At 40.8% G+C, this 27,275-nt stretch overlaps 1 protein-coding gene across 1 annotated transcript in view; it reads right to left on the reverse strand.

Annotated features, from left to right (window-relative positions):
• LOC124788906 (glycine receptor subunit alpha-3-like) overlaps positions 1-27,275 on the reverse strand; it is a 723,618-nt gene that overhangs the window by 177,613 nt on the left and 518,730 nt on the right. Inside the window, exon 5 of the mRNA XM_047256189.1 lies at positions 6,029-6,252. Coding sequence (XP_047112145.1) covers positions 6,029-6,252 — 224 coding nt within the window. The remainder of the gene's footprint in view (positions 1-6,028; positions 6,253-27,275) is intronic.

Consider the following 27,275-nt stretch of genomic DNA (forward strand, 5'->3'; position numbering starts at 1 on the left):
CGATACCCCAGGAGCAACAGTGTCCCTAATTTGCTGGGAAGGGGCGGTGCGGTCCCCTACGGCACTGCGTAGGATCCTACGGTCTTGGTGTGCATCCGTGCGTCGCTGCGGTCCGGTCCCAGGTCGACGGCCACGTGCACCTTCCGCCGACCACTGGCGACAACATCGATGTACTGTGGAGACCTCACGCCCCACGTGTTGAGCAATTCGGCGGTACGTCCACCCGGCCTCCCGCATGCCCACTATACGCCCTCGCTCAAAGTCCGTCAACTGCACATACGGTTCACGTCCACGCTGTCGCGGCATGCTACCAGTGTTAAAGACTGCGATGGAGCTCCGTATGCCACGGCAAACTGGCTGATACTGACGGCGGCGGTGCACAAATGCTGCGCAGCTAGCGCCATTCGACGGCCAACACCGCGGTTCCTGGTGTGTCCGCTGTGCCGTGCGTGTGATCATTGCTTGTACAGCCCTCTCGCAGTGTCCGGAGCAAGTATGGTGGGTCTGACACACCGGTGTCAATGTGTTCTTTTTTCCATTTCCAGGAGTGTACAATTAAAACAAAGAGGAAAGAACGAAATCAGTTTTAATCAGTTAACGAGTCAGCATACAGATAATTCTGTTCCTCTATAAACTTATTAGGGCATTTGATGGTCGTTATCGCCATACGATGTTAATATGGTAGAAAGTTTAAAAACTGTCATAGAGCACACCCGGTACCAATGATTTTAGACTTAATTATTTTTGTGTTTTCTACGTTAATATTCAGAGCTGATTAGCAAAGTGGGAGCGTGGTTACCCTTATTATTTAAGCTAGTGATTACCTGTCATTGGATGAGGAATGACATTCTCAAACCATAATGGAAGTATATCAATTCTTTTCTCTTATTTTTGAACAGATTCAGTCAATTCACATGGTACGAATGTAACAAGGGGTACCGCGTCGACTTTGTAACTAGTGATAAATTAAGAAATATGTTATTATAGCAGCTTTTAGCCGTTTGAATCTGTCGGTTCTGAGTAGTTTGTTTAGCACTTTCCGCAATTACCTATTACTGATTTATTTTTCTGTTTAATTGGTCGGAGAGTGGCAAGGACAATTTACGTGCTATTGTTTTTCCCAAAGGAGAGATGATAGTGATCCAATCACCATCGTGTCGATGGTTGCGTAACGCAGGTGCACTATACTACGAGTCATTTACATAATGTCCCTTTCTAAAGTAATATCATACGCTAACAACTTGCGAGTCTGCCTCAGTGGACGTAATTTAACATGCTGTGACTTTCACAAGTGTTATTCCGTGAGTTCTGCTTTCCCATGGATGATTAGGTCACTCGTCACCATGTGGTGTGACGACATTTGACAGACAGCGAGAGGTCGGATCTTTCTGCAAATGTGTCTGATGGTGGTCAACATATCTGGTAGTAGTAGTAGTTTCAGCCTCGTGAATACACCGTAGTTTAATCGTTGTTCTGCTTGTTTTATTTCTGGGAAGTATTGAATTTCTAATGAAACTAGCAAAGAGTAGTGTATAAAACGTAAGTAAATTATTTACCTTCACTTCTAGAAAACATTGTTTTGAGATGCTATTATATTTGGTAAAATGAATCTATGTAATGTGAAGAACTAATCTGTACGTGTTTTTCCGGGAGGTGGGTAAGTGAGGATTCTGAAAAACGAGCAGCTACGTTTCCTTCTAAGAAACGTACTAAAACGAGGTACTGTTTCTAGGCTGAAAATCATTGCAGGCATGGAAATAAGGCTCCGAATCCTGTACCATATTCCACCAAAGTTGGGGGTAATATCAGAAGTACTTTATTAAATATTTTAAACGTAACTTAACACACAACTTCTTAATTACTTATCGGGTGGTTCGTAGTGTTCAAGAATTCAAGCCATTTAAATGAGAAGAGTTGGTGTCAATTATCACTGATAGTCCATAATGGCATGCTGACAAAGCTTTATATTTGCCTGTCGATCGTCTTGGAACTGAAAGTGGTTTTGATAAGAGTTCTGTGAAAAAGAATTCCCCAGCGACATTACATTCGTTGCACTCAAACCGGATAAAAGTTGAGCAGACAACTGTACTGAACCTAATCGAGATCTACCCATATGAATCACCGAAAAAGAAAGAAGGAAAAGAAACATACACTGACAATGAAGGAAAAAGAAACCTTTCCTGTGGAAAGTAGTGGTGGATTAGTCGAGCTGTTTCACAACAGCATTTCACACAGGACAAATTAAATGAAACATTACTCACAATAAAAGATTTACTGCCATTAGAGACATACGTAGAACTTTTTGGTGTAATAAATATGACGTTGAAGCGTATTACTACATTTCCGTTGTATACTGCATACAAATGTAGGCCTTTTCCCATATCTTTTACCGTGCTGAATGGTACTAAAGGATCTTCAATACTCAGATACAGCGCCCAGCCTGAGTATGGTTTTATGTTTTTCCTACACTCGTTTCGGCAAATGCTGGTCTGTTTCCCAATCTCTATTTCATAAAGTATGATACACAGACCGTTTAAACACGATAACGCAGAGCCAAATTTAATTTAAACTAAAATCGTGAAATCAGTGGACCCTGGACAGACGCTACGAAATAGAGAGGTTCCATTCAGAATATTTGTGTTTTGGTTGCTGTTGACTTTTGGTCACAGTTACCGATCAGTTCGAAGTATATCACGTGCGTCATTACCATTAATGGATGAGTTAATTCTGGGATATTATCCTGAATACCCCAGGAGTTATATGCTCGTGGTATCAATTAAAATTTTTCTGTTTCTAACTTGCAGTGTTGTTTATTCTGCTCCATAAAAACTCCAGGTGACTTTCTGGAGTACTCCACCTCACTAATGTAGACAGGATCTCTCTCCTTTTTTTTTTTTTTTTTTTTTTAAAAAAAAGGAGTAAGAAACGCTCTCTTCTGCACGCCATACGTACTCTGCTGTCTGAGAAGCTGCTTCCGGAATGTAGTACATTTGAGATATAACATGGATTCTCTAAAGTTGTCAAATCAAAATATATATTCAAAAAATCATCCACGATCATCACCGAATGGACGAAACTTCTGTTTTATGCTTGTACGGCAGTTTCTAACTAAAGCGTCTGACTCGACGCTTCGATGCCGGTGGCTATGCTACAAATTGTGAACTGTGCTTTCAGAACACGAACGACGTTAACGGTCTTCATAAATTCAGCCAGTAGCCGAGAGCAGCCAAGGTTGCCCTCTGAACCCAGGCGACACGCTTCGGTGGTGGGATATGATGTATGACTTGAAACTTGCAGCCCCTCTTACAACTCATAGTCGCCCCCAAAGCAACATTTGTTCTGAGATCTCGTGCTTGCCATTCTGAGAACGTACAAACGTTTACAGCCATGATCACATCGGACTCATTAATTGCGAACTTGCATTTTACATCGATCTGCCCTGTGATTTATTACATAGGGTGTTCTTATCCAATGACCTCCAGCAAATTCCTCGACAAGTTTCAAAAGTTTTGACTGTGGTGTAAGTGTATCACCTGCGTCTTCTGTAACATATTTACAATGAATTTCTGTGCTTCACGTGATTTCCCTAAATCGCTCCAGGCATAGTCCGGGATGATTCCTTTCAAAGGGCACGTTCGACTTCCTTCCCCATTCTTCCCTAATACGATGAGACCGACGACCTCGCTGTCTGGTCTCCTCCCCCAAAACAACCTGTAACACCTCCGATTTATGTATCCCGCTCGATCTGGATCTGAATAGCAGCCCAAATGAATATTAATTAATGTGACCGTGTACCTAATGGGGCTGGCAATCGGATTTGTCTGCTACGGAGTTGTTACATTCCATTTTGTCCTTCTCAAATGCTGTAATAATGAAATGTTTGGTGACAAGAAGAAACGCCAACACAGCTTCACTAATCAAGGACCTATATTCGTCTCAAAAATACAAAAGGAAGGAGACAGCCACTGCCTTCGTCATACATATTTAATTACGGGTAATCTCAGCACAGGCTTCCTCGCTATTCATTATTGTGACACGCAAATTCAATCACTGCAATCCAACACTGCAATCCTACCACAAATATCGGCACAGAAATATCACTGATCAATATCGTAATTACACTTCTTCACTTTCCCGTATTATTCTAACACAAAGGGGTTAAACCGCGGCGATGACCACTCCCTCTGGCGTAAACCCTTGCATTACAGCAACCGGCCTCCGCACGGCTCGGCCCGCAACCTGGGAACTGACTTCAACTCTACACTCGCTCTCGCAACACGACACACTATCGATTGTTTGCCCAATCGACCTGTGCCGAGTGCAAACTTATAGTTAGGGCCTACGGACCCCTTACAAACCCCAACCCCAACCCTCTGTGATTCATCTTTCAGCTACATGTCGTGTGAGCTCAAATTTCTACAGAAAAAACAAATTCCCGCTGAGACTGAATGGGAGGTATCCATCTGAAATATTGGGAAAAGAATCTGTATAGAACTTACTTACCATTACCGGTATGCTATGAAAATGTGTGTATGCAACTGTTAACACGAAATAATGTTGTGATTATGGAATGAACGAGTTTTCTTATACGTTTGCCTATTTACAAATTTAATCATGTGCAAACAGCCTAGTGTATAGCTCTGTCGGAACGTCTTCGTGCAATATGACTGTTGAATAACTGGCACAGTTTACGAGAAGGAGAGGATGAAGTCAGTATGTGAATAAGGGGCGATATGGGAGAGCTCTACAATTATCCAAGATGCAATGAGAATCAAAATAATGTATATATGTGTCAGTACCAGCTGAATCAGATAAACAGATGCCGAAAGGCGCTAGGATACGGAACTGGCCCTTGGGATTCAGACACAGTACTGAAGTAAGAGAAACCAGTCGCAGTACAGTTATGAGAATTCTAGTGGCTGACCACTTGCGAGGATGTGATGTGGAAACAACGCCTCCATACCAGGTTGAAGATGGTTACGCTGGCTGTTGTATAATTTTTGTATTTGGAAAATACAAGGCAAATTATTAAAATTGTATCTTAAATGGGAGTAGAAGTAATCCAAGACCGTGGAAACAACAGCTCATCTATTTCCCAGGGAGCTGCATACAACAGCATTGCTTTTGCCTCTGTGAAAATCTGGGACTTCCAGATTACAAAACCTATCATTCTAGCTATTTGTTTTGTTATCGGGCCTTCGTGATGTTTTATTGACTGAAACAAGGATAAATTGTAGTTTTAACTGGGGAGAGCCAAAATACTTACAATCCATTCGAAAACTGAGCTATAAACGTGGGTGATATACCTCCAGGTAGCATCTACGTATAATATAAAAGGTTGTTCCTATCTTCGAAAAATACCAACGTTTGAATTTGGTGTATGATGAAACTAAACCTGAAAGCATTCCTTCTACTGCGAAAACTGTTCTTATTTTTCGTACTATTCTGTTTAGTTTCAGTAGGCTATCCTTTTTCAAATCCACTGGGAAACGGTAAACTGTAGTATGCTTCTTACCTATGCACCAATATTAATTAGGACCTAGTACCTCTTATTTTCTGTGTTACCAAGCAGATAATACTGATTCAAATTTATGGTGAATTCCATTAGAATTAAAGAAATTGGACACGTTTGATCCAACTTATAGACTAACAGAAACACGTGATTTTCAGGAAGACCATTTATATTGTCATCTTTTGAGTTTCACTCCAACTGAGGAGCGCTAAAATCCTCTGACGAAGATCATTGTAACGGGAGATAATGGTATCAACGTAATGTATACCCATATTGCTGCTGCGAAACATCGACTGCAGTAACGCTGGGTACCATCAGAATTCACTATCGAACAGTCCCACAACAGCAACAATTATTCACACCACGTTGCGTTTTGCAGACCATATTGATCTGTTCCTATCCGTAGAATACTAGCGAAGCGTTGTAAGTCGCTGAAAAACGGATGTAGTTGACACTGATACTTTAAAAACTAATAAATTATTTTGCGACATTCCATCGATGGTTTCTCCAACTCACCTTAGCATGTAAAGGATTTCGCCGTCTGGATGGATGCGTACCAGTACGTTGGGTACCGTCACGAACTGGAATTCTGCATGTTTGGCATTTGGGAAGTACACCTCTGGCTTCCAGATCGCCTTCACCAGGTTGGGGTCATTAAGATCGAGAGGCTCCGTGATGTTGGAGTGCCGCAGTCGCGAGTCTTGCCACTTCTGCCGCAGGTACAGGTCTACCTCGTAGTCCTGCGGGAATACCATAAAAGAAAATTTGAACAAATGCAGCAGACAGCGACCACTAATTCTGAAATGATAACAACATATGAACTCATGGACATTCATACTAAGCTACAATTTATGGTAGTCAACAAATACGGTTGATGATTATTATCTGTGAAACAAATGAATTACTATGATACAGTGATTTGTTGCCTGGTTATCAAATTCATTTCACTCGAAATGTTGGTCCTCTTAAAGAGATAAGCATTTCACTGTTCGTAATGTATGTTAATGAAGAACTCATGCCCCTAATCCAAAATGCCTTATCTATATGAAAAAAATGAAGTACTCAAAAGACATGGTCGGATGTCAATGTAACTTCTTACAAGCACACACAGTAACTGGCTGTATGTAGATGATTAAACTAGCAGACCTTTGTGATAGAATCAAAGGTGATCAGAGCGCATTAGCGTTGTTCGTTCTTAGCGCTGTTACAGACAAGGCTGGATATAAACTATGCGATCAAAAGTATACGGACACGTGGCTGGAAACGACTTAAAAGTTCGTGGCGCCCTCTATCGGTAATGCTGGAATTCAGTAGGGTGTTGGTCCACCCTTAGCCTTGATGACAACTTCCACTCTCGCAGGCAAACGTTCAATCAGGTGCTGGAAGGTTTCTTGGGGAGTGGCAGCCCATCCTTCACGGAGTGCTGCACTGAAGAGAGGTATCGATGTCGGTCGGTGAGGCCTGGCACGAAGTCGGTGTTCCGAAACATCCCAAAGGTGCTCTATAGGATTCAGGTCATGACTCTGTGCAGCTCAGTCCATTACAGGGATGTTATTGTCGTGTAACCACTCCGCCACAGACCGTGAATTATGAACAGGTGCTCGATCGTCTTGAGATATGGAATCACCATCCCGGAATTGCTCTTCAACAATGGGAAGCAAGAAGGTGCTTAAAACATCATTGTATGCCTGCGGTGTGATAGTTCATGCAAAACAACAAGGGGTGCAAGCTCCCTCCATGAAAAACCCTACCACACCATAACACCACCGCCTCCGAATTTTACTGTTGGCACTACACACGCTGGCAGATGACGTTCACTGGACATTCGCCATACCCACACCCAGTCAGCGGATCGCCACATTGTGTACCGTGATTCATCACTCTACTTGTTTTCCCACTGTCCAATCGGCCAATGTTTACGCCCCTTACACCAAGCGAGGCGTCGTTCTTCATTTACCGGCGTAATGTGTGGCTTATGATCAGCTGCTGGACCATGAAATCGAAGTTTTCTCACCTCTCGTCTAACTGTCATAGTACTTGCAGTGGATCCTGATACAGTTTGGAATTCTTGTGTGATGGTCTGGATAGATGTCTGCCTATAATACATTACGACATTCTTCAACGGTCGGCGGTCTCTGTCAGTCAACAGACGAGATCGACCTGTACGCTTTTGTGGTGCATGTGTCCCTTCACGTTTTCACTTCACTATCACATCGGAAACAGTGGACCTAGGGATGTTTAGGAGCGTGGAAATCTCCCGTACAGACGTATGACACAACCGATACCCAATCACCCTACCACGTAGTAAGTCAGTTCTGCGGAGGGCACCATTCTGCTCTCTCAGGATGTCTAATGACTACTGAGGTTGCTGATTTGGAGTACGTGGCACAATGCACCCAATATGAAAAACGTATGTTTTTGTGGGTGTCCGGATACTTTTTGAAAACATAGTGTATAACGGTTCGGACAACGTCGGATACTGGGTGATCACTTTGAGGGTCATGAAGATGCTGTGTATTTTTGTGATACAGGGTTATCATCACTTGACTGAGATTAAAAGGGACCTCATTGTGGCTCTCCATTTTGTCGACTGCCGGAATCGTACAATATCCAGACTTGTGGCGCTTTCGGATGTGATGGTGGCCCGATGGAGGACTGCATTGGAATCTGGGAATAGCCGTACTCATCGTCAAGGTTCCTGTCGACCAAGTGTGACCTTCACAAGAGAGGAATGTTGTATTTCATACAGCAAATCTTACTCCCTTCACAAAAGCGTCCGTCATCCGAAAACAAGTATGGACTCTCTGTACCATCCTGTCAAGCTCACTTTATTGGTCGGAGATATAGACGACATGAAGCACCAGTTCCAACAGTTGTGGGTGAACTAGCCTCAGGAGAGGATAATATGGATTTATTACTCCCTTCAGTGCATGCATTCTGAGCAGAGGCGACGCAACGTCTGATAAGTACTCTCATACTGCCAAGTTCTTTGTATATTTGAATCGATTTTGTAATCAATGAAATAGCACTACATACTCTCTAAAGGCGTGCAGTTTGCTTCCTCCCCTTCCACTCCCACGTTCCACTCCCGGGTACTACACTTCTTTTGTCAGACAGCGTAAATTCAGCTGCGTTCAATAACAGGTGTTACGCTATATGAATGGGCACTGTGCGTGTGTATTAGTAAGACAGTACAGATCCTTCTAAATTTTTAGTTTTTGTGAGTTGCTGTTGAACCACCAAAAGTTGCGCAACAGGTGAACGCTGCAGATTTTGATGCACAGTTTTGTTTCTATTTGTCCTTATACATGCAGCTATCTTGGTATATTCGTTGAAAAGCCAGTCGCCTAATTAAATAAACCGATCTGTTTCATTAAAAAAAACAGTAGTGGCCGAATAAAGAAAAGAACAGATGCATATTTAATGCTCACCTCTAATTGGTGGGTTTTTACTATTTGGTGTACCACTGCTACTTCTGTTTCAAGTAAAAAATCTAAGATGTCCTTCTAATAAAGTTTCTACTTATTGATAAAGATGATTCTTAGAATAGCGCTTTTACTGATGTACAATGTTAGATGATTTTTATATGGCTGCGATGTATACACTTAAATTTTCGTATACAAAAGTGAGACGTAAACAAGTTGTCTGAAACGAAACATGACATCTGATATTGTTATTTTCTTTACAATACTCTTCTTCGCAATGCAAGATATCAAGAAGACGGAATTGTATATTTCTCTTCTACTCGCGATGGATAATGTCTTGCCAATAAACTTGTACGCGTTGCATATTGTTGCTGTGACTATATATATTGGGCATGCACCTACCATGGGTGAAATTAGATATTACACTTCAATGATTTTACAGGTATGCTAGGAACAAAAAATGGTTCAAATGTCTCTGAACTCTATGGGACTTAACATCTGAGGTCATCAGCCCCTAGAACTTACAACTACTTAAACCTAACTAATCTAAGGACATCACACACATCTATGCCCGAGGCAAGATTCGAACCTGCAACCGTAGCAGTCGCGTGGTTCCGGACTGAAGCACCTAGAACCGCTCGGCTACCGCGGCCGGCTGCAAGGAACAGTGTGTGTGTGTGTGTGTGTGTGTGTGTATGTGTGGGTGTGGGTGTGTATGTGTGTGTGACAGAGAGAGAGAGAGAGAGAGAGAGAGAGAGAGTAACACAGTTGTAGTGACATCAATGAATGATTTGATTTGTCGGTTCAAGGAATTTATTCTCAGCGGGCATCTCAAGTAAGAAAACAAAAGGGCTGACGTTTTGTTGAACGTGAAGGGAGAATGAAAGATTCGTTTCACTATAGCTACTGTTGTAGGATACTTTGCATCTATGGCTATATGTGACAGTGGTACTTCTGTCGTGGGATCCTTTGGTTCAGAGCTTATCGTTGCTTCCTGTGCCGACGTGCAGTACGAACGTTACAGGTTGGTGCCACACACTTATTGTCACCAGATTAAAAAACTTGTTAAAGTATTAAATTAAACGTGCACCAATCAACGTTTAGCTTGTCTCATTGTCGTAAACTGACTGTCATGAAAGTGGCCTAAATTTGTTATTAACAGCATGAGCATACACTATCCAGTCACATTAATGTGACCACCTATCAAAAGTCTGAATAACCTAGTTTTGGAGAACAGACTGCTGCGAGACGTGCATTATGCCTTCCAGAATAACGGAATCACCCAGCAAATGCCGCGAATGTCAGTAGCAGGTACTGTACTCAGCTGCATTACTACAATTAGTGTGCTTAACTTTAACATCCCACTCTAAAGTACGTTACTTCTAACTTATTATACATCCCAAATAATATGCCACCATCTTATATAAATTACGTATTGAAAGGGCACTACGAAGTCCGCGAAGAGCACAGTATGCGAAGAATAAAACGGGAGGGGGGGGGGGGGCAGAAAGTCCTACATATTATGATTATTTAACTTGCCGAATAATCTATATAACTACCAGTATCCTCTGTATCTGATATACAAAGAAGTCCTCTCTAAAAACTGACAAGGATACCTAAGATTTTTCGTACCTTACCTTTTAAAACTACGTAGTCCTGATAATTTCACACCAATACATCTGCCATGTTGGTAAGACGGTAAAATGATGTATGTCGTTTACCCTTGGTAACGGTGCTACACGGATTATTTGGTCTCCCATTCATAGTTGGATGTCACGAAGAGTGCTGTCAGTAGGACGTTGTTAGGCTTTTACATGCACAGTTTTAATTGGTAATCAATAAAACACCATATATAAAATGTTACGCTTATATCATCTACCCTCGTAGAAATAAGATGGTTCCCAGGATTTTTTTTTCATTCTGCATCCGCTACGTCTGATGAATTGTATGGAGGAATATGTCGTATATTATCATTGGTGCTCTTGTTTTCTTCGTAACCAGTAATCTACGATAGTCGCAGCACATGAATAACGACGTTTACCAACTCTGATACCACGTAAATATATATCTCTTAAACTTTTAAATTACAACATAAAGATGTGTTGACGCGTACCTGTGATTTTTTCAGTTTATAAAGCTGCTATCAATCACTCATATCCCTTCCAATTACAAGTAAAGGTCACGTCATGTCCTACCAGACCACGAAATGTAGCAGAATCCACTTTAGCAGAAAGTTCTGCCTACATCGACAGCAACTCGGAGGATGCTTGTTATGCACACGTTTGTCTTTATTGTGAGTTCCTAGCTATAAGCGGCTTCCAACGGTTTAGCTTTTCTCGTAATGGCTCTTCGGTACTTTGCCAAATATTCAGTTGGGGCTACATGTGAATCATGCCGCCTATGCAAAGAAGCGCAGCTCAAAACTTTGGTACATGTCAGACCACAATTTTAAAAAATCTTTCCATGTGTGTTTTCTGTCATCATGATATGTATTACAGTGACCACCAGGACCTCCAAGTATTATTACAACGTTCGTGATATTTCCTGTCAAGATTTATGATCAGGTACGGCTTCTAGTTGCGCAGCCAATGTTGACCGATAATATTCTAATCGTACTAATCATACCATAATTACTTAAATCATTGTTGTACCGTCATGACAGCAGTCTGACACATAAATTATTAGACACACAATGGAACTGTAACATGTATGTGTCATCAGCGTCAATCATTCACAGTCCGGCCCTTATTTACCTACAGAATGAGGTTCCGATCGTCGGGATCGTTAGGTGGGCTGTGCAAACGTGAACTGTTTAGTAGTAGGTTCTCTATATAAGAATTCTATCATAATGAAGTGTAGCATATTTACTAATCGATTATTTGTTTGGACCCATTTCTAACAAACTGTCTACTCTTTGGGCATGTCCTAACGGATTACATTTGTACTGATTCTTGTTTCTCCTACTTCATCCGAATAAATACATTTTAGTTGGGCAGTTACAACAAGCACAGGTATGTCCTCATCAAAGATTATTTCGGGAATAGACATACTACTACAGAACATCCAAACGGATACGATCCCTAGAGATTCTACAGACTTGTCTCTGATTCGTGGTACGTGATGGATATTAAAGAAATGATGTATATAGGGAAGAAACATGTATCCGTGATTCTGCAAAAAGCTCATAAGAAAACCTAAAAGTTTGCGATAAGTCTGAGACACAGAATGACTGGTGAAAATGTAGATTCAAATGACAGAACCTATCCATTATCGAAGGAAGTGCAGTACTGATTGATAAGACTTGATAATCTCATTTGTCGTTCACTATATGGCTAATCGGTAAAGTAGGAGAGAATATTTTTATAAAAGCGTTTTGTATTCTGTAGAGATCTTGTCGTAGAGAAAGGTCAATATCAGAAGAACGAAGTCAGAAGACACATAATGCCGATTTTCCTGGTACTGATGGCTCACGACTTGTATCTCACACGTAAAGGCGTCGAAGAAAACTCCCGGACGTTGGAAATGCCCCCGCAACCCATCCTTGTACTGATTTTTATTGCCAGTTTGAGAGGTACTTTTCATATTTTGTTTTCCGGGGCATGAAGAAAAATGTATGATCAATAAGCTATAAGCAATTTTCCACACCTAGAAATGCATACTTGATTTATCATGAACATTATATGGATTCCAACAGAGTCATTGACTGTTTAATGAATTGATTAACTGTCTTTCCAAAAAAAGGAAAAGGCAGAGATGGGCTGTAGTTTGTGTCGTTTCACAAAGTCTAGGGAACTATGTTCACCACACCGCCATACCGCATGTATCAGCATCGGAATACTATGACGACGGCATGCGCAGCACACTGACAATAGTCCTAAGTTGACCTCTTTCAGTGTGGGAGAAGTATAATTGGTTGCTACGATAACCCATATACTTACAGATAATTAACTAGTTCTGCTGCCGGAAGAGACGTTAACTTAAGCCCGAACTGAGAAGCAAAGAAGTGACATTGGTTGTCAACAATTTCCCATTATACCAGCTGCCCTTCTGTCTGAGTTTCACATATGCAAACTCTCACTATAAGTGACGAAGTTTGGACAGCTCAACTTCATGCTCAGTATGGCATGACTGCACGAGACGGACGGCGACCGGTATTGCACTCTACATGCAGTCTTAAGGGTAAATCGTCACCGAGTGGATAGCATCTTCGCCGTCAAATAAGACGTTGTTAGTGGCAGAAGCTCTGACGGACCGAATTAACTACTAGTGGAAAACATTGACATCGGGTGATCACATTTCTCAGCACATGTATCTGACGTGTTAGTCATCCAAAATGGTTGCAACTCTAAAACATTATCACATTATCCTATGCTACTTGTGTATACTGCCTCACATGACTAAAAACTCGAAATATTGACTGTAATAGAAAAGAGAAAATCTTGATAGCTAACGAAAGATAAGGTCCGACGATTACTGGTCATGAGAAAGTACATCCGTATCAATAATGTTTTACGATGTTTTGTGCTAATTTGATATCTCTTACCTTTTCATCGAAAGCTCGTTGGGCGATCGATACCACTTCATAGGACTGGCCGGTATTCATCTCATGTAATCTCGAATATTAATTACAAAATGCCCCTGCACGCATTTTAGTCACACAACACACACTTCGTACACTGAAAATTTGACTGACAATTGAAACCTTGCAAGTTACTACTATAACTGATTCAGCTTCGTACTGCATATCCATCATCTAGTATCCCAATGCAGACGTCACAACGCTCCTGTGATCCAGGTCGATCACGGCTTCCACTGGTAAATGCCACACCGGTTGTATAGGGTTCAAAAGATATTGCACACATTGAACATATTTCCGGTGACAACGTTAAACGTAAGTCAGACCAATTTAAGAGGACTCTGCGTTACGGTTTCTCACTTAAGATGGTGGTGGACATCCATGATCACAGAAATCCAACATTATGTAACTATTACTTGTTACATACTGGATTGAAAGTAAGTACTTTTCTCAAATTTTCCATTTGCTTCACAAGTTATTCCGGAAGTCGCACTTCTATGAATGTTAGTGAGTTCTCGATACTGTCATATCCAAACATTCTCTAATAATCTTCAATAGGATCCTTTAAGTTATTGAATACTCTTGACGGCCACCTTAGCTGTCTACAGGTTCCTGTGTTGACTGATAAGGAAAACTGTGCGGCTAACGAGGCCTTGAAGAATTTTCATTCATTTTCAAAAACGAAGAATCAAGACTTTTTAAGATTATTTTGGAGAATTTTTGGCATTTCTTTGCAGTAACAATGTATAATCTAAACTGTGATTGGCCTAACTGTAAAATAGTTGGAACTATTTAGGTCTGATCCACAAGGTCCCCTAGTCATGCGGCCAGAAAACAGCGTTTTAGGAAAGGCCCATGTCTGAATCCCTTTAGGAGCAGGTGAATATCAACTTCACACGACCACTGTCGTTATTACGAAAAGATAATCTCTCTTGTTTAATGGATTATGACCAGATGTCAACGACTATTGCACGAGTGTTGGATTTGTCTCCGGTGTCTTCGTTTACTGTTGAGCAGCTCTGCACATGATCCTTCTAGATGACCAACAGATTTTCTCCGTGGAGTTTTACGATACATGTAAATGGTGTGACGTCCAGCACCTCACAACTTTCTAGTTCTATTCTGTATCTAATGCGGAAACAGAGCTGCTGACTGGTAGAATTAATGCTAAAATGCGGAAGATAATGACGACGATGGCCTCGAGTAAGCTGGCGAGATGCGGTTGCATATGGGGCTGTCCGATGATATGGCAAGTACTGGTTCCAAGGCCTTGAGTAGATTGCAAAATCCTGCAAGCAATCTAAGGCACCAGAGACATAATAGTATTGATATAGCATAAATGTAGAGCCTCACGGCCGAGCCATGGTTAGTTGTGGCTTATATGACTAGATCCGATGCCACAAAAGAAGGATGGACCAAGTCCATATAATTAATTGTCCCCTTTTTTTTAAAGGTATCACAGTGTGCCAGCCACCAGTTCTGAGGAGGGAGCTACATGGATGCGATCTAAGACAGCAAGATTTTCCTTACTGTGTTTCACGAGTCATCACTAGGTGACTGTTACAAGAACCACGAGTGGCAGTACCCATCTCCGGACTCAGCTGGCTGCTACCTGCGTCTTGCGCCAAGTCAGTTGCCGTGGACTTTGCCCCTTCCAAAACTCTTTACATGACGTGTTACTCACTGTATGGATATCAACGTTCAACCCCGGGGCCTAACAGCCACTCAACCTCTCAGCCACCATCGCTTGCGTGAGCAAATTTCTTGCCGCGTGCCTCTCCTCGTGTGAGCAGACACTGATGCTACTGTACGGGACACGGCGTGATACGGCGCACCTCATTTGCTGCAACCAAGCAACGTTTAGTGCATGCGAACTGCTTGACGCCTGCTGCTGCGGTCAGCACCCTCGCGTGGTCGTTGTCATCATCACTCTATCCGCCGTGAGTCTCTGTTGACGCTCGCACTTCTATCAGGGCCGCCTATGTCTTACGTCCTCGGTACATTCGCTTCTCCGAGAATAATCCAGAGCTGCAATAGTTTATTGTGTAATAAATGAATGTACTCAAAAATTTTCATATTGACACGTCGGACGACTATCAGGCATTCGCGCACTGCACCAGTGCTGCCCCAACCAGGATGGTGAAATAATGGCTTTCTGACGTTAACATCTTAGTTCCACCACTCGCTGTAGCGGGTATAAACCCCGACCACTACATCAGTTGTTGAGCCCCTTTGTAGTCACAACAAAGTCTTTTAACAGATCTTACGCTGTCGATTCACAAAACCATGAAACCCTACCCAAAACTATCGCTTTCTTTACATGACGTGTTACACACTGTATGGATATCGATGACAGGATGCAATGCTACAAGTCGCTGTGTCACCTGGCCAAAGTGACACCATATCCACACGGCTCCACTTACCATTTATTCTTCTGCCACAAGTCTGAAATCAGCAGAGAATACTCTTCCAATCTGAGGTTTTGTTCTTAAATAAGCTTTAGCAATTCCTAACTTTTATATTTCTGGTGGTGCGTCCAGGAGTACGTAGAGCCTCGATCAACTCTAGAAGAATTTTATCAAACCATTTCAGAAAATTATTGAATATAGCAACCCCATGGTCCTTCCCAATAAACGCGACAGCCTTGTGATACCGGGTGTGCAGATCAAATACAGCATGGGCTCAATTGTCTGCTAGGGGTATCAACTATTGCCCTACTTTGCAACGCTCAACCATGTGACATGCGGATCATTAAATGTGCTACTTTCTGTTTACATGAAACAAAAACCCACGTCAATATCGGCATCTACCAGGGAAGAAAACATGCTGCTAACATGGCTCTTCATTTGGAGGGATTACTGACTGGGATGTTACAGAATAGCATTCTGTTGCAGTTTACAAAAAATTCGGCAGCAGTTTAAATTAGTCACTACAAGTATTACTAGGACCAACCAACTGGCATGGATTTAGTTTCCCTTCTTAATGGATTCACAGTCATCATGAACAGAAATAGGACTAGAATACCCTTTTCCAATAAATGTGTATGTATAGATCACTTAATTCAAAACATTAAAGTATGAAGGATGTTTAAATGTTATTCGATGGCTTAAATTTTAAAACTGTACACTGATAATACTGAATAGCATACGATCTGTGATTCTTCTCTAAGTATACGTTATCTTTAGTTTGTGGTACGACGGGCCTCTAATGAAGACACACTTCTATTTAACCGTCGTATGACGCTCCTCGTAACGAGAGGATGGTCTCATATAGCCGTTTAATGGTTAAGGCTTTACCAAATTCAGAGCTTTTTATTTCTGGAATACTTACTGTGTGAAGATCTAGGCCAGACCATTTCCACAACTTGTTTTTTATTTAGTATCGTTTGTAGTAGAGCAACTACAAATTAATTTTTCTTACATGTGGTAAACTTAAGACACAATGTCTTGAGGAAATTAGGGAAGTTACTACAGATAACACAATTACAAACCAACAAATAGCCCTACTTCTCGGTGGAGTCACCTAAGTTCAAATTAAACGAGTCACTAAAATATTCGTGTAGCATCTGTGTCTATGACACAAGACGTACGAACAATATGAGTATCCAAAATCAGGTATAACAACGACCACAAGAAACATCGCAAATAGATAAAATCGTAACAGTTTCGGTGTGGCGAACTGGCCTCTTCTGTAATAAAATATTATGATCGGTCTGGGTGTAGAAAATCAAAACTAATTGTGTGTTTACTTGTACATTTCTTTGGTAATTCGCACTGATTCTAATATGAACTGTTTGCCTGGTCGTTTCGTAAGCCGAGTAAACACACACATACTCCCTTCGTTAATCCTCAGTCCTCTTCACTTGCTCTTTATCCCAGTGGTACAGTTACGGCAGGGCCACACGTTGTAGCACGCGTCCAATCCATCTGCTGATCTACTGTACGTACTTCAAAGGTTCATCAGATCCCATTGCCATGTATTTCCAAAAAGTGAGAATTCCAGATATCAATTGTTTGTTCCAAATTCGCAAATATATTTACTTAATCAGCTACGAAAGCGTTTGTTTCATGAAACTTCTTTCTCAAAGATTTAGGGACGTGAAGGTATGTGAATACTGCTGCGTGATCACCAACTGTTAGCTCTTTCATCCAATATTCTTGCACAGAATCGACGCTGGCAACCAGTTACGTGCAACAGAACGCCTAGCCACAATGTGCAAATAATGGATGCAATAATAGTCTTCGAGAAGAGAAATACGCGAGTGACATATTTTTTTTTCACGATACTGGCATCTTACAAGAAATTTTTATAGAACTTAAACTTTAAATGATTTGTGTAAGACTCTAGTATCCCGAACACAAAATTGTTAGGCTTTCTTAGCTTTAAACATAGGAACTGTACATGAATGTTGTGTACAAGGAATAAAGACATATGTGTACTAGTGAGCGCTCAAACACTATGAAGTACAGTAATAACATTACTGTGACTGAACTGCCTCATCACTAACCAAACTAACGGCGGGCACGCAAATATAACTTGGGACATAAACACAACACAAACGAATCAGTACCTGACCGCAACTGTCCAGCTTTCGGTGTAACACCATCTAAATTACTTTCTGTTAAACCCAGTAATAAGTACGTGTTTGTACACGTACAGACCTTCAGTCTGCAGTAAATTTGAAGAGGACGAAGTAGCAATCAGAAACCCCGAGATCCCTACAGGGCAGAGTAGTTAATAGATTAAATTTTCTAAAGCATGTACTTTCTTTAGAAAACACGTTTTCAACAACCAAAAAACCCTCCGCTAATAAAAATTTACAGACACACTGGCTTTGTCATGAAAAGTAAATTTTTAATAAATAGGCCTATCAATTTCTCTTTCGAGAAGACATGGAAGAAGTATGTGACGCACTCTAATGCACAGAAAATTTTGTTTTCAAACCCCGTTTTGTATCTGTCCTGCCACTTCTTCAACATTTAAGCAGTTTCAATTTCTTACGCTGCGCTCTTTCCCATATAAATAAGTGTGGGATTTTCATAATTCCTGTTACAGGGTTCCAAGAGGTGTTGAGGGAACTTACTAATAACCGTGTTCTCAAATCTACCGTCTGAATGTAAAACAAAGTTGAATATTATGTTGTAACGTGACAGCAGTAGTTACCACATAAACACTATAAAATCATTAAGTTTTTGGAGAACGAATTATGTAATGAAGTATCTGAATTAACCTACTGGCATTGTTGTGAATCTCTGGAACCACCTAACTGAATTAATATGTATTAAGTAGTTTTTGGAACAGGATAACAAAGAATAGTGGTACTATTCGAAATGACTGTAAGAAATATTACCAGGGGACGTACTTTTTGAAACTCAATTTTTGAATATCTAATCACGCACGGCGGGGATACACAATGTGTTTTCCTTTCCAACTTGTTTCAATAACACTGCATCGTCGCCCACACAGTAGGACTGAATGCCCATAGGACCTTATGTCCATCTCTGAAGATGTGAATTAAGAGACATGCCGAAAAGTGGGTCGAATCAGTATATAAGGGGGTGACGCCATTGACCTCATTTATGCAAAAGTCGACTCTGAAAATTATGTTTGGCTAAATGAATTTTCCGATCATACTAACAAAGAGGCAACAATAAGACTGGAAGACGAAGAACGAATTGCTCGGATTGCACAGGATGTAATACAGAGATGTATTCTTTTGCCCCTACTGTTGAGTCCAAACATCGATGAAGCAATGACGGAAATAAAGAAAATTTCCATGTTTAGGATTAAAATTCAGGCTGAAAGGAAATCAATGATAATTTCGCTAATGACATTGTTATGCTCAGAGAACATCACGAATTATTGACAGGAATGAACAGTCTAATGAATACAGAATATGCGCTGACAGTAAAACGAAGAAAGGGGAAAGCAGAGATAAGATCAGAAATGAGAATAGACAGCAAATTAACATCAGAATAGGGGATCACCAAAAAAACTAAGTTAAGCAATTCTATTACGTAGGCAGCAAAATAACCCACCATCAACGGTGCTAAGACAGCATAAAAAGGAGACTAGCACAGACAAAAACTATTCCAGGCCGAGAGAAATCTACTGGTATCAAACATAGGTCTTAATTTGAGGAATGAATTTTTGAGAATGTAAATTTCGAGCACGGCATTGTATGACAATAAAACATGCACGATGCGAAAACTTCGTGACCATCAGTCCTGATGTTAAGTATCTCGCTGTTCTCACTTCTGCTTCTTCTCTTTATTTTCGTCTTTCTTCGATCTCAATCCATATTCTGTACTCATTAGATTCCATCAGCATTCTTCACTTTCACTCAGGATAGCAATGTCATCAGCAAATCGTGTAACTGATGTCTTTCACCTAAGTCTACTCCTGATACTGCCTTTTATTTATATTATTGCTTTTTCGACGTACAGGTTCAACAGTAGACGCGAAAGACTATATACCTGTCTTTCCCCTTTTTAAACCGAGCACTTCGTTCCTTGTTGTCCACTCTTATCATGCCGCCTTGGCTCTTGCTTTTACCCGTCTATCCCTTTGGTTCTGCCGGTTTTTTCTCAAAATTTCCAAAAAACTGCATCATTTCACATTCACGATCGTTTTTTCAGGTCGACAAATACTACGAATGTGTGTTTATTTTCTTTAGCCTTGCTTCCATTATCAATCGCAACGTCAGAATTGCCTCTCTGCTACGTTTACGTTTTCTTAAGCCACACCGATCGTCTTCTAACCCATTCTCAGTTTACATTTCCATTTATATATATATTATTCATATAAGCAACTTGGATGTAGGTTCTGTTAAGCTTATTGTGCGATAATTCTCGCATTTGTCAGCTCTAACAGTCTTCGCAATTATGTGGATGATATTTTTTCGAAAGACCGATGGTATGTCACCGGATTCATACATTCTGCATACCAACGTGAATAGTCGTTTTCGTGCCACTTCATCCACTGATTTTAGAAATTCTGATGGAATGTTATCTATCTATCCTGCCTTACTTGATCTTAAGTCCTCCATAGCACTCTTCAATTCTGATTCTGATACAGGATCCTCTATGTCTTCTGAATCTACTCCTTTTCTTCTATCCCATCAGACAAATCTTCCCTCACATAGAGGCTTTCAATGTATTGTTTCCACCCAACCGCTGTCTCCTCTGCATTTCGCATTGGAAATCCCGTTGCACTCTTAATGTTACCATCCTTGCTTTTATGTCACAGAAGGTTGTTTTTACTTTCCTATAAAGTATAACTAAGGTGGGCAGTGAACTGAAATATTCGTGTGCCTTGTAGCTTATGACCGAACGCCATATTAACCATACCCTTTGGAATGTTATAGTCGATCGTCTCAAAAGCAATAAATTTTAGTTTGCGTTTTTTACAGACAACGTTATTCAGAACTGTGATTATTAATGTGCTTGTACAGTGTAAATTAAGTGTCTCCATTCAACTGGGTGAAACCGGGCTTCAAAGTTTTGTCTCCGGTGTCTTCGTTTACTGTTGAGCAGCTCTGCACATGATCCTTCTAGATGACCAACAGATTTTCTCCGTGGAGTTTTACGATACATGTAAATGGTGTGACGTCCAGCACCTCACAACTTTCTAGTTCTATTCTGTATCTAATGCGGAAACAGAGCTGCTGACTGGTAGAATTAATGCTAAAATGCGGAAGATAATGACGACGATGGCCTCGAGTAAGCTGGCGAGATGCGGTTGCATGTGGGGCTGTCCGATGATATGGCAAGTACTGGTTCCAAGGCCTTGAGTAGATTGCAAAATCCTGCAAGCAATCTAAGGCACCAGAGACATAATAGTATTGATATAGCATAAATGTAGAGCCTCACGGCCGAGCCATGGTTAGTTGTGGCTTATATGACTAGATCCGATGCCACAAAAGAAGGATGGACCAAGTCCATATAATTAATTGTCCCCTTTTTTTTAAAGGTATCACAGTGTGCCAGCCACCAGTTCTGAGGAGGGAGCTACATGGATGCGATCTAAGACAGCAAGATTTTCCTTACTGTGTTTCACGAGTCATCACTAGGTGACTGTTACAAGAACCACGAGTGGCAGTACCCATCTCCGGACTCAGCTGGCTGCTACCTGCGTCTTGCGCCAAGTCAGTTGCCGTGGACTTTGCCCCTTCCAAAACTCTTTACATGACGTGTTACTCACTGTATGGATATCAACGTTCAACCCCGGGGCCTAACAGCCACTCAACCTCTCAGCCACCATCGCTTGCGTGAGCAAATTTCTTGCCGCGTGCCTCTCCTCGTGTGAGCAGACACTGATGCTACTGTACGGGACACGGCGTGATACGGCGCACCTCATTTGCTGCAACCAAGCAACGTTTAGTGCATGCGAACTGCTTGACGCCTGCTGCTGCGGTCAGCACCCTCGCGTGGTCGTTGTCATCATCACTCTATCCGCCGTGAGTCTCTGTTGACGCTCGCACTTCTATCAGGGCCGCCTATGTCTTACGTCCTCGGTACATTCGCTTCTCCGAGAATAATCCAGAGCTGCAATAGTTTATTGTGTAATAAATGAATGTACTCAAAAATTTTCATATTGACACGTCGGACGACTATCAGGCATTCGCGCACTGCACCAGTGCTGCCCCAACCAGGATGGTGAAATAATGGCTTTCTGACGTTAACATCTTAGTTCCACCACTCGCTGTAGCGGGTATAAACCCCGACCACTACATCAGTTGTTGAGCCCCTTTGTAGTCACAACAAAGTCTTTTAACAGATCTTACGCTGTCGATTCACAAAACCATGAAACCCTACCCAAAACTATCGCTTTCTTTACATGACGTGTTACACACTGTATGGATATCGATGACAGGATGCAATGCTACAAGTCGCTGTGTCACCTGGCCAAAGTGACACCATATCCACACGGCTCCACTTACCATTTATTCTTCTGCCACAAGTCTGAAATCAGCAGAGAATACTCTTCCAATCTGAGGTTTTGTTCTTAAATAAGCTTTAGCAATTCCTAACTTTTATATTTCTGGTGGTGCGTCCAGGAGTACGTAGAGCCTCGATCAACTCTAGAAGAATTTTATCAAACCATTTCAGAAAATTATTGAATATAGCAACCCCATGGTCCTTCCCAATAAACGCGACAGCCTTGTGATACCGGGTGTGCAGATCAAATACAGCATGGGCTCAATTGTCTGCTAGGGGTATCAACTATTGCCCTACTTTGCAACGCTCAACCATGTGACATGCGGATCATTAAATGTGCTACTTTCTGTTTACATGAAACAAAAACCCACGTCAATATCGGCATCTACCAGGGAAGAAAACATGCTGCTAACATGGCTCTTCATTTGGAGGGATTACTGACTGGGATGTTACAGAATAGCATTCTGTTGCAGTTTACAAAAAATTCGGCAGCAGTTTAAATTAGTCACTACAAGTATTACTAGGACCAACCAACTGGCATGGATTTAGTTTCCCTTCTTAATGGATTCACAGTCATCATGAACAGAAATAGGACTAGAATACCCTTTTCCAATAAATGTGTATGTATAGATCACTTAATTCAAAACATTAAAGTATGAAGGATGTTTAAATGTTATTCGATGGCTTAAATTTTAAAACTGTACACTGATAATACTGAATAGCATACGATCTGTGATTCTTCTCTAAGTATACGTTATCTTTAGTTTGTGGTACGACGGGCCTCTAATGAAGACACACTTCTATTTAACCGTCGTATGACGCTCCTCGTAACGAGAGGATGGTCTCATATAGCCGTTTAATGGTTAAGGCTTTACCAAATTCAGAGCTTTTTATTTCTGGAATACTTACTGTGTGAAGATCTAGGCCAGACCATTTCCACAACTTGTTTTTTATTTAGTATCGTTTGTAGTAGAGCAACTACAAATTAATTTTTCTTACATGTGGTAAACTTAAGACACAATGTCTTGAGGAAATTAGGGAAGTTACTACAGATAACACAATTACAAACCAACAAATAGCCCTACTTCTCGGTGGAGTCACCTAAGTTCAAATTAAACGAGTCACTAAAATATTCGTGTAGCATCTGTGTCTATGACACAAGACGTACGAACAATATGAGTATCCAAAATCAGGTATAACAACGACCACAAGAAACATCGCAAATAGATAAAATCGTAACAGTTTCGGTGTGGCGAACTGGCCTCTTCTGTAATAAAATATTATGATCGGTCTGGGTGTAGAAAATCAAAACTAATTGTGTGTTTACTTGTACATTTCTTTGGTAATTCGCACTGATTCTAATATGAACTGTTTGCCTGGTCGTTTCGTAAGCCGAGTAAACACACACATACTCCCTTCGTTAATCCTCAGTCCTCTTCACTTGCTCTTTATCCCAGTGGTACAGTTACGGCAGGGCCACACGTTGTAGCACGCGTCCAATCCATCTGCTGATCTACTGTACGTACTTCAAAGGTTCATCAGATCCCATTGCCATGTATTTCCAAAAAGTGAGAATTCCAGATATCAATTGTTTGTTCCAAATTCGCAAATATATTTACTTAATCAGCTACGAAAGCGTTTGTTTCATGAAACTTCTTTCTCAAAGATTTAGGGACGTGAAGGTATGTGAATACTGCTGCGTGATCACCAACTGTTAGCTCTTTCATCCAATATTCTTGCACAGAATCGACGCTGGCAACCAGTTACGTGCAACAGAACGCCTAGCCACAATGTGCAAATAATGGATGCAATAATAGTCTTCGAGAAGAGAAATACGCGAGTGACATATTTTTTTTTCACGATACTGGCATCTTACAAGAATTTTTTATAGAACTTAAACTTTAAATGATTTGTGTAAGACTCTAGTATCCCGAACACAAAATTGTTAGGCTTTCTTAGCTTTAAACATAGGAACTGTACATGAATGTTGTGTACAAGGAATAAAGACATATGTGTACTAGTGAGCGCTCAAACACTATGAAGTACAGTAATAACATTACTGTGACTGAACTGCCTCATCACTAACCAAACTAACGGCGGGCACGCAAATATAACTTGGGACATAAACACAACACAAACGAATCAGTACCTGACCGCAACTGTCCAGCTTTCGGTGTAACACCATCTAAATTACTTTCTGTTAAACCCAGTAATAAGTACGTGTTTGTACACGTACAGACCTTCAGTCTGCAGTAAATTTGAAGAGGACGAAGTAGCAATCAGAAACCCCGAGATCCCTACAGGGCAGAGTAGTTAATAGATTAAATTTTCTAAAGCATGTACTTTCTTTAGAAAACACGTTTTCAACAACCAAAAAACCCTCCGCTAATAAAAATTTACAGACACACTGGCTTTGTCATGAAAAGTAAATTTTTAATAAATAGGCCTATCAATTTCTCTTTCGAGAAGACATGGAAGAAGTATGTGACGCACTCTAATGCACAGAAAATTTTGTTTTCAAACCCCGTTTTGTATCTGTCCTGCCACTTCTTCAACATTTAAGCAGTTTCAATTTCTTACGCTGCGCTCTTTCCCATATAAATAAGTGTGGGATTTTCATAATTCCTGTTACAGGGTTCCAAGAGGTGTTGAGGGAACTTACTAATAACCGTGTTCTCAAATCTACCGTCTGAATGTAAAACAAAGTTGAATATTATGTTGTAACGTGACAGCAGTAGTTACCACATAAACACTATAAAATCATTAAGTTTTTGGAGAACGAATTATGTAATGAAGTATCTGAATTAACCTACTGGCATTGTTGTGAATCTCTGGAACCACCTAACTGAATTAATATGTATTAAGTAGTTTTTGGAACAGGATAACAAAGAATAGTGGTACTATTCGAAATGACTGTAAGAAATATTACCAGGGGACGTACTTTTTGAAACTCAATTTTTGAATATCTAATCACGCACGGCGGGGATACACAATGTGTTTTCCTTTCCAACTTGTTTCAATAACACTGCATCGTCGCCCACACAGTAGGACTGAATGCCCATAGGACCTTATGTCCATCTCTGAAGATGTGAATTAAGAGACATGCCGAAAAGTGGGTCGAATCAGTATATAAGGGGGTGACGCCATTGACCTCATTTATGCAAAAGTCGACTCTGAAAATTATGTTTGGCTAAATGAATTTTCCGATCATACTAACAAAGAGGCAACAATAAGACTGGAAGACGAAGAACGAATTGCTCGGATTGCACAGGATGTAATACAGAGATGTATTCTTTTGCCCCTACTGTTGAGTCCAAACATCGATGAAGCAATGACGGAAATAAAGAAAATTTCCATGTTTAGGATTAAAATTCAGGCTGAAAGGAAATCAATGATAATTTCGCTAATGACATTGTTATGCTCAGAGAACATCACGAATTATTGACAGGAATGAACAGTCTAATGAATACAGAATATGCGCTGACAGTAAAACGAAGAAAGGGGAAAGCAGAGATAAGATCAGAAATGAGAATAGACAGCAAATTAACATCAGAATAGGGGATCACCAAAAAAACTAAGTTAAGCAATTCTATTACGTAGGCAGCAAAATAACCCACCATCAACGGTGCTAAGACAGCATAAAAAGGAGACTAGCACAGACAAAAACTATTCCAGGCCGAGAGAAATCTACTGGTATCAAACATAGGTCTTAATTTGAGGAATGAATTTTTGAGAATGTAAATTTCGAGCACGGCATTGTATGACAATAAAACATGCACGATGCGAAAACTTCGTGACCATCAGTCCTGATGTTAAGTATCTCGCTGTTCTCACTTCTGCTTCTTCTCTTTATTTTCGTCTTTCTTCGATCTCAATCCATATTCTGTACTCATTAGATTCCATCAGCATTCTTCACTTTCACTCAGGATAGCAATGTCATCAGCAAATCGTGTAACTGATGTCTTTCACCTAAGTCTACTCCTGATACTGCCTTTTATTTATATTATTGCTTTTTCGACGTACAGGTTCAACAGTAGACGCGAAAGACTATATACCTGTCTTTCCCCTTTTTAAACCGAGCACTTCGTTCCTTGTCGTCCACTCTTATCATGCCGCCTTGGCTCTTGCTTTTACCCGTCTATCCCTTTGGTTCTGCCGGTTTTTTCTCAAAATTTCCAAAAAACTGCATCATTTCACATTCACGATCGTTTTTTCAGGTCGACAAATACTACGAATGTGTGTTTATTTTCTTTAGCCTTGCTTCCATTATCAATCGCAACGTCAGAATTGCCTCTCTGCTACGTTTACGTTTTCTTAAGCCACACCGATCGTCTTCTAACCCATTCTCAGTTTACATTTCCATTTATATATATATTATTCATATAAGCAACTTGGATGTAGGTTCTGTTAAGCTTATTGTGCGATAATTCTCGCATTTGTCAGCTCTAACAGTCTTCGCAATTATGTGGATGATATTTTTTCGAAAGACCGATGGTATGTCACCGGATTCATACATTCTGCATACCAACGTGAATAGTCGTTTTGGTGCCACTTCATCCACTGATTTTAGAAATTCTGATGGAATGTTATCTATCTATCCTGCCTTACTTGATCTTAAGTCCTCCAAAGCACTCTTCAATTCTGATTCTGATACAGGATCCTCTATGTCTTCTGAATCTACTCCTTTTCTTCTATCCCATCAGACAAATCTTCCCTCTCATAGAGGCTTTCAATGTATTGTTTCCACCCAACCGCTGTCTCCTCTGCATTTCGCATTGGAAATCCCGTTGCACTCTTAATGTTACCATCCTTGCTTTTATGTC

This window comes from Schistocerca piceifrons, chromosome 3 (genome assembly GCF_021461385.2).
Source record: "Schistocerca piceifrons isolate TAMUIC-IGC-003096 chromosome 3, iqSchPice1.1, whole genome shotgun sequence".
In the NCBI taxonomy this organism is placed as follows: domain Eukaryota; kingdom Metazoa; phylum Arthropoda; class Insecta; order Orthoptera; family Acrididae; genus Schistocerca; species Schistocerca piceifrons.